Genomic DNA, 10,661 nt, shown 5'->3' on the forward strand with positions numbered 1-10,661 from the left:
GGACCTATTGTGACGCACTTGTGATCACTCAAATACGGCATCTAAGACGCAAACCCAATACATCAGTGTCTGTTGTATGACTACGCTGCCACCAAAAATGCCTGTTTGGATTTCTGTACTTTTCACTACATGTTTTATTACTTCATAAACTACCCCATCAGTCCTTAAAATAATTGTTGCAAATATCCATAATAATCTACAAGATATCATTAACACTAACAATATATATAATTGTATTTGTATGTCATAATGATTGTGAAATATTTCCACCTGGGAGCCTTTTCACTAAATCAATTTATTTTCTCTTTCTCTACAGAAACAAAGACTGAGGCAACTGACTTGATTTGATGCTCGCTCTCACTCACTCACTCACTCACTCACTCACTCACTCACTCACTCACTCACTCACTCACTCACTCACTCACTCACTCACTCACTCACTCACTCACACACACAGACAGTATTACTCTGACAATACTGTAATATAAGAAAGGTTTTACAATATTGTTTTGTTGTTACCTGTTGATCTAATGTGCCTATTGTTAAAATAAATTATTTCAAATAAAAATACTATTATTTATTTGAATGGTGTTTTTTATGGCAATAACAACTATACCGTAATAACAACTATAGGTGTAGACCAGGGTTTAACCCCTGGTCGTCAAGAGAGAGGGGAGATGAGAAAGATGAGCTGGTGCTGATGGGGAGTGAAGATGAGCTGGTGCTGATGGGGAGTGAAGATGAGCTGGAGGACTGATCATACAGTATATACCCCACACACACTGTGTTTAAGTTATCATAATAATTAGGGATGCTCGATATTGGCTTTTTTACCGATACCGATATACCGATATTGTCCAACTCTTAATTTCCGATTTTCCGATACCGATATCAACCGATATCAACCGATACGATATATGCAGGGTCCCCCCCCCCCCCCCCCCCCCCCCCCCAAAAATGGAATAATTTCAGGTAATTAACATTACATATCTCTTGTTGTGGAATTAACACAACGTAACTGTTCTGAAGGTCCAGATTAACACTGAAAGTCTGCGTTTATTATTTTATATAACTTGTATATTGTTTATATATATAAGATATATATCCAACGCCATCCGTTTGCATAATAGTATTCTCCGCTCGCCTCATTGGGTCCCGCCCTTGACATTGGAGGCGCCACCAGACGAGTCCCCCAGACAGAGTACGAGACATGTCCGGACAAGTTCAGACTTGCCCATAGCAGGCGCATTGATTCCGGACAGGTAAATCGGCTGCGCCCTAGAAATCAGTCTGAGTATATATATTGTAGATGGCGCAAGCAGCCGTGTGAGCAGTAACCTAACCGCAGTGGAAGTAACGAGTCGGCAGTATCAGAACAGGAGAAGCAGCAGAGCGAGAGCGTATATACGTCCGGTACAGTTGTACACAGACCTACCCGCGGTGTATCGTTACAGTTAGCTAGTAGCTACTTAGATACGACTATAATATTGTAGAGCCATTATTGGCGCAGTATAGTGACTTGTGTAAGCGAAGTAACGTGGAGAAACGTATAGTTAAACCCAGCGGCGTTTGGATCTAACTACTCACTGAAGACCGTCTGCGGGCTAGCTTCCAGTACAAACGAAGCTAGCTAGCTACCATCTATGCCATCGGGCTTTTGGATTAATAGCTATTAACCCTGCCATCGGGCACTAGGATTACAAGGACCGGTTCCGTACGAGACCCCTTTTCTTCCAGTGACGACAGGATTATCCGACCATTCTTCAATTCCTCCGGAGCTTGGAGCTCCAGCGGAGAACCATCGTCTCCAACTACCCTTGCTTTGCCCCGTATCACCTCGTCTCTTCTCACTCCCTGCAGAGCTCCGGTCGAGTATTCGTAACCTAGGAAATATTCATTACCACTGACTTTGATACTCTGACATTCCATTATTAAAAGAGCAACGTGATAATTCAGTTGTATATTGCTATGACGATTAAAATACTGTAAACTTGGTATCCTTGTCCCTGTGCCGTCAATTGAGTGTCCGCCATATTTATCTAACTGTATTGTCTGGCTAGTACTATTCTTTAGTAGTGGTTTAATCTAAACAATCTTTAATACAGTCCGGGTTGTGTAGCCCCTCAGCTACAATAACGACTAACAGTGGGATGGGAGAAAAATCGGAAAAAGGAGGGGGGAAAAGATAATAAAAAAAATAAAAAATAAACACAACATTATGCATGCTTTTGACAATAAATAAAATCAGAATTTGTTCTTACTTGCTTGCCTGGGTAAATAAAGGTTATAGAAATGTTAAAAAAATGTATGCCGATATCGGCCGATAATATCGGACATCCCTAATAATAATTGTCCAAATCTCTTGTCGGTTTTATTTATTTTTTAATAGGCCTAATAAGTACATTTCGGACAAGTAAGTTTAGCTTTCGGACAAGTAAAATATCTGAGCCACTTGTCCGAACAGGTAGGTTTTGACTCTGGATTTGAAGGTGGGGAGTGAGGGAGAGTGAAATGCTATCACTCCACCTTGTTTGTATTCAATCTTCAAGCCAAATGGCAAGTGAGCGAGCAAGGCTGTTCACTGCTTAGCGACACAGGATCATTACATCTTTTGTTGTAATAGGATACAAATAAAAGCACCCAGTTCCCAGTTAAATTCCAGAACTATTTTCGTTTAATGTTTTAAAACCATTTAAAAAGGTGCTCAAAATCAATAACGTACTTGAGGTCTCATAGTGGTTACTGGCACCAGTGTGCTGATATATAGACCTGACCTATGGCCTCATTCCATAACTGCAGCAAACAACACAGCACACCTCGCTGTCCTCATTATAGGTATACTATGTCTGGAGCGGCTGGGTAGCGTAGCGTTATACATGGCCTTTTAAACCTTTCACTACCACACTACCAAAGGGTTAACCTTCTGTAGTGTGGCAGTGAAAGGGTTAATACACCGAGAAGTAAGGTTGAGCAGTTAATTTGTGTACCATACCGTTTGCATCGTACAACCAACTCAAAGACAGACATTATTGATACAAGGGTTCGTAGGAATGTGAATCACTACCCACCTTCAAAAACACTCTCAAAGAACACCTACGGGAGACTGCAATTCAAAACTGGCCCCTACAAATGTCCTAACCCAGTTGTACAATAAAGACCAAGCATGGCTTTGTCAGTATTCCAATGTACAGCCCCACCCAACCCCACCCCACCTACCCAACCTCCTCCAATGTACAGTCTCTATGTCAAATGTATGTCAGTATTCCAATGTACAGTGTCCCCCCCCCCCCACCCAACCCCCCCCCCCCCCCCCCCCCCCCCACCTCCAATGTACAGCCCCACCCCACCTACCCAACCTCCCCCAATGCACAGTTTCTATGTCAAATGTATATACACTCTTCTTCTGGATTTTTTTTAGTATCACAAACAGTACTGTATTTGAAAATCTGGTATGTCATAAATGTATAGATGTAGCAGTACTGTCTATCTGTATGTCACGCGTGTCATATGATGAATTGAAAATGGGGGACCCTGATGGAAACAAGACGAAAGTCTTTCTCAGGTCTGCATCCTCTTAACAATTGTATGTATTGAGCCGTACTGTACTGTACCCATTCTGCAATCTGTTAATAAACTTTTCAATCAATCAATCAAAGAGGAGATGGAAGGACGGGACACTGACCCGTGGTGTCCCCGGGTTTGACCTCGGCCTCCAGCTCCAAGGTGATGCGCGTGACCTCCTTGTTGTTGGGGTTGCGGGCGCGGCGCCCTTTGGCCTTTTTGGAGGAGTCACATTTGAGGTTGACAAACGTGACCAGGCAGTTACTGCAGGGCTGTCCGCTGCCTGGAGGGAAGACACATGACACAAGTCATTCACGAGAAAGCGATTCTTTTGATATTATGACTTTTGAAGACACACAAGACAGGACACTAGAGTCGCACGATACGCCGATACTAGAAAAGTATCGCGATACTCGGACCATTATCAATACCCCGTTTTATTAGTATCGATACTTTTAGAATAATAGCCTGATGCCGTATTTTCTACGAGTTGAGTTGACTGTGTCAACCATAGATATCTATATAGAACACTAGATAGCTTAAGGTGGAGTCACCAGCGTCACTGAACCGCCGCCATCTTGCCCCAGTCAGCCTTGAATGAGAGTGAGTGAGCTGCACAGACAAAAATACTCACAACTCGCTGAAATATTGCCGGATTTACAAACGGGTTGGTTTGCTATAAACATCAAAGATGTAGTTATGATACTGCATACTTATAAAAAAAAATTATTTTAAAGATTTTTTTTTTTACAAACCGCTTGAATCATAGCCACGTTAATAATGCTTGTAATAAACCAAACCGTTTGTAAATCAGTCAATATTTCAGCGAGTTATGAGTATTTTTGTCTGTGCAGCTCACTCACTCTCACTCAAGGCTGACTGGGGTAAGATGGCGGCGGTTCAGCGACGTCGCTCTCCATTGGCCGGCAGCGCGGGTAAGCTATCTAGTGTTCTATATATATCTATGGTGTCAACAGTGTCGGCTGAACACACACCCAGGTATTTTCCACATGCCGGTTTAAAGCTAGTATAAGATAAGATAAAATATTCCTTTATTGATCCCCCCCCTTTTTTTATATAAATATATAAAGTATTGTGATACTTACTGGCTGGTATCGGTATCGAAGTAAAAATGTTGGTACCGTGACAACACTAGACAGGACAGGAGATGCATCTATGCGACATGCAGGACAAAATGTCCGACTTCTGATGAAAGAGTAGTAGCTACCTGGCCCTAAAGTCCGGCCTCTATCCTCAGTCCTGCCCGTCAGCTTAGGATGGAGGTGACACTTGGCGTCTTTGATCTTGAAAGAGGCCGTCTGCTTCACCGGAGGGGCCAAAGCCTCTACAGGCAAACACACGGCACAAAGAACATCACACTGTTTTCACAGGACAGCATCCCAAGAGGAGACATTGCAAAATGAAATTCAAGGACTTTCAAATACTTTCCCCAGTACTATTTATTTTTTTAAAAGGGCATTAAAAATGATACAATTCAGTTTTAAATGCTGTTGTTTAAAGAAAAAAATCGGATCCAATATTTATGGCTTAAAACCAATTTCCGACAATTAGTTACACTTTAATAAATAAATTAAATGTCTTGATTGAGAACAAATTTATCGTGGATGAATACAACTTTGATTGATATGATTTTTTTTAATTTTTTTTTATCAACTTTTTCTCCCATTTTCTATTTTTTCTCCCATCCCAATTTCGGATCGTCCACTTCTACCCTCCCCTGTCTCGAACGCTGTTAGGCCATGCCTCCCACAAGCCGGCTGCAATGTGGACCAAGCCTTACATCACGTGTCCCCTCCGGTACTTGAGGAAGCAGCCGTTGCATCTTTTCACCTGCACAGCGCGATCTCTCAGCGGCGGGGGTCTGCGTGGGAGGGACATGCCGCCCCCGTCGCTTCCTGATTCTGCTGTGCAGGCGCACCAACCGACCTGTAGGAGTCGCTGTCCACAACGTCCGATCCCCACCCACCAGCTTCCCACCCCCTAACACTGCCAATTGTATTAGTATGAACGACCAGCCAAGCTCGAACCCAGCGTCTCCTGCATTGGTGGCGAGCCTTGATTGATATGAATTTCAATGACTTTTTAAGCACCTTGTTTTTTTTTTTAATTGCTGTTTTCAACGATTTCCGGGCCTTAACTTATTTTTTTTTTCAAAAATCACGCTCTTTAAGCACTTCAAGGACCCTGTGCGAACCCTGGTGGTACATTGGTGACTGAAGGACTGACAGTGGATTGTATGTCGAGGGAGAAACATACCTATGCAGCTCTGACTGCTGCTGCTGTTCAGCCTGGCCGGAGACTTGCCACGGAAGATGGGGATCCCGCAGCTTACAGAGTAGCTGTTATCAGACTCTGCAACAGATCAAAACAGAGAGAGAGAACAGGGACTTCAAGGGGCCGTGTTTGATCATTACTCCCTGATGTGTAGGCAGAGCCAGAAACACGTTGGGAGTTTTCTACAGAGTTTTCTACGGTTCCGTGGGACGAGGGATGCAAAGAGGCCTCGGAGAGGAAAGCCACTGAAGAAGACGTCTCTAATTAACACTCAGATTAACACACACACATGCTAGATGGGCGACACACAGGAACACACACACACACACTCTCTGCACTTTTCCCATCTTGTTGTCCTCTTCCCCCCCAAGGGCAGCCGGGAGCAGACGTGGGGGGCCGTGCTGCCCGAGGACCAATCCAAGTGCTACTGTCTGTCTTCGCCAGGCAGGGACACAACAGAGTTAGCGACCCCCCCCCCCACTTTGGTACCTGGCAACGCAGCGACCTGGTCCCCAAGCGGGAATCAAACCCATGGACCTTCTCTAGCTGTGAGGCGACAGTGTTAACCACTACACCACCGTGCCGCCAAAGTACCAGGACCTGGTCCACAACAACAATGCAGGGAGAAAGGGTGACACTAGCCTGGATGCTAGTCCCTAGTAATGGAGGTCGGCTGTAGGGGCCTCCCAGCGCAGTCTGTGTGGAAGACGTTCACAGCTCCGGGAACAGCAGGAAGGGAGAGGAAGACAGCTGCTTGTAGGTTGGGGGGGGGGGGGGGGGGGCAGAGAGAGAGCCTCTCGTTGGCTCTGGACCAGACGGGAGGAGTCGAGCTGGAAGCCAGGAGAAGATGGGCAGTGACTCTGACTATCACTGGCGACCCGCCAACTGGAGGACGTTGTGGTTCAGGGTTGAAGATAAGATAAGGTATTCCTTTATCGATCCCCTTGGGGGAAATTGGGGCCTCATAGCAGCATGGCGGAGGGGAGGTACAAGTATGGGCAGGGTAATAGTAGAAAGACATACATATAGGCAATAGAATTATAGTACAAATACAAATAAGCAGTGTAAACAATATAATTAACTGAATATACAAATATGAGAAAGTAAACGGTATAATCAAAGATGCAGATGAGGGTCTGTATGCCCTATCAGTTATATTATATGTTGCAATAAATATGGGCAAAATAATCATTAGAATCTCAATACTATGAGTAAAATAAACTAAACAGTATACACAGGTGCAGTGTACACAAGGTACCCTAACTGGCAGTTCTCCCGTTCTGTCGTCGTTAGTTCTCTGGCTGCTGGCAGCGATCCCTACCCACGGTTGTGGAACCTGATGGTCGCAGGTATGAAGGACTGGCAGAGGCGATTAGTGGTGTGTCAGGGGGGGGGGGGGGGGGGGGGTATGAATCTGTGGCTGAACGTGCTCCTCATCTTAGTTAGCTCCTCATAGAGGGGGAGGGTTCTCCAGGATAGCGGCCTTACGTTGATGTGGCCCCCCCAGCATACAGCGCCAAAGAAGAGGACGCTGGTGTAAACTATTATTAACGAGTCGGTCGCAGTCAACCAGCACCTGCTAATGGGTCTGACCCTTTAGCTCAGCTGGTTAGTGCGGCCGCCTGTGGATCCTATGGTCCCAGGTTCAAATCCACTCGGTTACATTGGTGGCAGTGGTGGAATCTCACTGCCCTGTGAATCTGTATCCAGGTTTACGTAGCAATGAGGGCGGGATCTCAGTAAAGTGTGCTCGTGGACAAACGAACGTGCAAGGACGCACTTCTCGGGGGGGGGGGGGGGGGGACTGTAAACTACTAACGAGTCGGTCGCAGTCAACCAGCACCTGCTATGGTCCAGCCTCTTCTGAAAAAACCCAACCTAGACTCCACCCAGCTCAATAATTACAGGCCAATCTCCAAGCTCCCATTCCTATCAAAGGTCCTTGAAAAGGCTATTCTCTCCCAGCTGTCTCCCTACCTGCACTTGAATAACATCCGGGACACATTTCAGTCAGGTTTCAGAGCCAACCACAGCACAGAATCTGCCCTGCTTAAGGTCACCAATGACCTGCTCCTCACTACTGACAACCGGGACTGTGCTGTCCTTATGCTCTTAGACCTCAGTGCAGCTTTCGACACTATAGTATAGACCATGCTATTCTCATTGACCGTCTTCACCAGGCAGTTGGTGTCAGTGGCACAGCCCTATCATGGTTCACCTCCTACCTCAGTGATAGAAGCTTCTCCGTTAATATCGGAAACTGCTCCTCCCCCTCCGCCTCTCTCTCTTGCGGGGTTCCACAAGGCTCCATCCTTGGCCCTATCCTATTCTCCCTATACATGCTGCCCCTTAGTCTGATCATTAAAAAACACAAAATCTCTTTCCATTTTTATGCCGATGACACTCAGGTCTATCTCCCCATGAAACCCAACAATATAAACAATCTCGACAGTCTTCGTTCCTGCCTAGACGACATCAAATGCTGGATGGCACACAATTTTCCTCAGCTCAATCAATCAAAGTGTGAAATCCTCCTTTTCCGCCCTCCAAACCAAACCAGTGTCATTGCCAGCAGCCTGGGTAACCTGTCTCCCCTAGTCAAGCCCTTCGTTAAAAACCTGGGCGTGCTCTTTGACCCCGAGTTTTCCTTCAATAGGCAGGTAAACTCGGTGGTGAAGGGGTATTTTTTCCAGCTCCGGTCCATAGCCAGGATCAAGGCCATTCTCTCCCCCTCAGACCTGGAAAGAGTAATTCACGCTTTCATATCTTCACGCTTAGACTACTGTAACTCCCTGTACCTGGGGCTTAATAAATCCACCATAGCCCGTCTACAACTGCCCAAAAACGCTGTCGCTAGACTGCTCACAGGTACCCGGAAGAGAGCTCACATCACCCCTGTACTTGCCTCCCTCCACTGGCTCCCGGTGCGCTTTAGAATAGACTTCAAGGTCCTCTTATTGGTCTACAAAGCCCTTAATGGTAAGGCCCCTGCTTACCTAGCAGACCTCCTCATCACCCCCTATACCAACGTCAGGGCCCTCAGATCGTCTGACAAGGGTCTCTTAACCACCCGTAGGTCTAATTTCAAGTCTAGGGGGAGACGTGCTTTTGCGGTCGCAGCCCCTGACCTCTGGAACAGCATCCCCATGTCCATTAAATCTGCCCCCTCCATCGAGTCTTTTAAATCGAAACTCAAGACCCAACTATATCGCCTGGCCTTCCCTGACTCACTTTGACTCTTGCCTTGCTTGTTGACGTGTTGTTCTGTTTTCTGTTTATCCGTTGGTTGTTTTTTCTGTTTATTCTATACTTTTCTTTGTTCTTAGCTATGTGAAGCACTTTGGTTGACAAGCGTCATGTCTAAATGTGCTATATAAATAAATTTGATTGATTGATTGATTGATTGCTAACAGGTCTGACCGTTTAGCTCAGCTGGTTAGCGCGGCCGCCTGTCGAACCTATGGTCCCAGGTTAAAATCCACCCGGGTTACACTGGTTACTACAGACTGGTAAAATGACTGCAGCAGTCTATTGCACACATTGGATCCGATGGATCTGATGCCCTCTTCTACTAACCAGAAGCTACAGTCATAAGAGGTTGACTGAAGGTGTTAGCATCTAGATCAGGGGTCAGCAACCTTTTTGACATGGAGTGCCTGTTTGAAATATAGTTGTAACTAGTGTGCCTCAACAATATTCCATGCATCGTATTTTTTTTTCTCATAATCAGGTATTTTTAATGATAATTTTTACATTATTACATCATTATTGTTATTTTTATTATTAACAATATTATTATGATGGTTGTATCAACCCTAAATCTGAGTTGGGGGGGAGGGGGGGAATGCAATGCAGACAAACAGCTGCATACAGTGCGACCATTTCACTCACATTTGCCCATTCATTTTTGGACACATCACACACCATCGGTGTATGTACTGTACGCGTGCTGTCATAGCTCCACCTACAGGCCTAATGGAGAACACCAGGAGAACACCAGTAGGTTTTGAGTCGGGATTTGAAGATAAGTCAGTATAACATATTTCTGTTGAGGGAAAGTTTGTTAGTTGACCCAACACATACAGAGTGACATACCAGCCAGATAATGAGCTTTAGAGGCACAGGTGAGGGAGCAGCTCTCTTTCTTGCCCGTCTTGCTACAGGTCAGAGTGGCCCGGGGAGATACCTGTCCAGGGAGGCATTTCACCAGCTCTGAGGGGAGACAAAGCCCAGGTCATATCGCACATTGTATGAATGAATGAATGAATGAATGAATGAAAGATTTTTTTTTATTTTCGAACAAGTATAAAAACTAAAATATATCTGTTCATTTGACATATACAAAAGATAGTAAAAAAAGACAACAAAAAGAGAAACAGATAAACAAATCATAGTTTACCCTGTTCGAAAAAGGAGTAGGAAGAAGTATACACTTTTTTAAATTCCTACCCCTTTTTAACTATCACAAATTATAATTGAATCTATTGTTAATTATATGTATAAACGCTGTATCTCTATACAATCCAATACATTTATATATAAATACATTTATATAAATACACCTATAAATATGTAATATATAATATATATATATACTACCATATTATCATTTCTTAAATTTTGTATTTACATCTTACACATACTCCCAATCAACACACTTCCTCTTCCAGATACCCATTTAAGAAAGATTTTTTTGTACATCTTTTTAAACTGATTTATGTTTGTACTCTGTTTTAGCTCTAACTCCAGACTGTTCCACAAGTCACACAAGTTGTCAGGGAACAAACAGAATTGATGGCCACTGC

The 10,661-nt window shown here is 44.5% G+C and overlaps 1 protein-coding gene across 1 annotated transcript in view; it reads right to left on the bottom strand.

The window, feature by feature from the left end:
• Nucleotides 1-10,661, bottom strand: part of scube3 (signal peptide, CUB domain, EGF-like 3) — a gene marked incomplete at its 5' end in the record, with an annotated part of 169,706 nt that overhangs the window by 48,201 nt on the left and 110,844 nt on the right. The window contains 4 exons of the mRNA XM_084333573.1: nt 3,683-3,844; nt 4,790-4,906; nt 5,839-5,934; nt 9,952-10,068. Of these exons, the coding sequence (XP_084189699.1) occupies nt 3,683-3,844; nt 4,790-4,906; nt 5,839-5,934; nt 9,952-10,068 (492 nt within the window). The remainder of the gene's footprint in view (nt 1-3,682; nt 3,845-4,789; nt 4,907-5,838; nt 5,935-9,951; nt 10,069-10,661) is intronic.

The sequence above is a fragment of the Notolepis coatsorum genome, assembly GCF_963971535.1.
Source record: "Notolepis coatsorum genome assembly, chromosome: 17".
Classification (NCBI taxonomy): domain Eukaryota; kingdom Metazoa; phylum Chordata; class Actinopteri; order Aulopiformes; family Paralepididae; genus Notolepis; species Notolepis coatsorum.